General features: G+C 36.8%; 1 protein-coding gene across 1 annotated transcript; it reads right to left on the bottom strand.

The window, feature by feature from the left end:
• Positions 1-316: 316 nt before the first annotated feature.
• On the bottom strand, positions 317-652 carry EHI_027230 (uncharacterized protein; the record flags this gene model as incomplete). Its single annotated transcript, XM_001914569.1, has 1 exon — positions 317-652. The coding sequence occupies one exon, from the start codon at positions 650-652 to the stop codon at positions 317-319; it is 336 nt and encodes a 111-aa protein (XP_001914604.1).
• Between the last annotated feature and the right edge of the window lie 521 nt (positions 653-1,173).

Here is a 1,173-nt window from a genome sequence, read left to right as displayed (position 1 = left end):
CCTAGAGCGTATAAATACCTCTCAGGTGCTTTATATCCCGTCAACGAGATAAACGGCAAAAAGAGTTCCGTTGGGTAGTGGTTTAAAAATGTGGCCAACAAGAAGCAGACTAATATCGTGGTCACTGCTATCATCCCCGCATAGAACATTAATTGAGGGAGTCTTTTTAGTGTTTTAAGGGACATTTTTACTTTTAGTTCTTTTTAGTTTCATTTCGCTTTTTCTTATTTGAAAATTCCAATGTTTTGAAAAGATGGTATTGTACTTTATTTTTATGATTAAATAAAGTAAATTTGATTAACGCACACAATATCAATTAATTTAGTAACTTATCGCAATACTCGGTAATCTCCCCAGCTTCACTCCCATATACTTTTCTGACTTGTTGCACTATGTTCTTCATTTTTTCAGTCATCGTTGTTTTGCAGAATAACACCAATAACACAAGAACAAGAAAATCATACTTCTCAATATCTTCATCATTCGAAGTAATTTTCGTTTGATTGTCACATATCCATGGAAGTACATCGCTGATAGCCAACTTGACTATCTCTCCACAAACGTCACTTGTATAGTCAACTTCAGAAATGATGTAAACAAGAGAATAAACAGTCTCAACATTATCTGGTGTTAATAAAGAGAACTTCTTCATTAAATCTAACGCTATTTTACCTAATATGGGTATCTCACTCTTCTCTATAAGTCCCAACTCACAGAGCCCAAAAAGAGCTTTAGAGGCACCATGCTCAAAACAAGAGTCATTGAAATCTCTCATCAATTGCACAAGTCGGTGTACATAATGCGACTTGTTGTCCTCTGCTTTAAGGGTGTCAAACTTCATACACTTTGCGATGTCAACAAAAAGCGTACAAATGTCTGGCGTCTTCCCACAGAAACACTTCACCGCACGAACTAAATAGAAGAACCCCTTTTCGCAATTTGTCATCGCTGTTTTAACGTCGTTTTTGCCCATCATCTGTTCATATGCAAACATCTTCTGAATCAGAACTAAACCCCAGTAAAGTGCTGTTTCTCTATCATTCTTGATTTCTGTTTTGACTACAGGAGGCTTGTCGTCAGACTCTTCGTCTATAATGGTACACCTTCCTATGGTTGCAATAACGTTCTCCACTGAAATTCGTTTGATATGAGTGTAGAGCAACTCACTCTTGC

The sequence above is a fragment of the Entamoeba histolytica genome, genomic scaffold (assembly GCF_000208925.1).
Source record: "Entamoeba histolytica HM-1:IMSS scf_1104750516685 genomic scaffold, whole genome shotgun sequence".
NCBI lineage: Eukaryota > Evosea > Mastigamoebida > Endamoebidae > Entamoeba > Entamoeba histolytica.
Note: the sequence above shows the minus strand (reverse complement) of the source record. Positions and strands in the feature narration are given on the sequence as shown.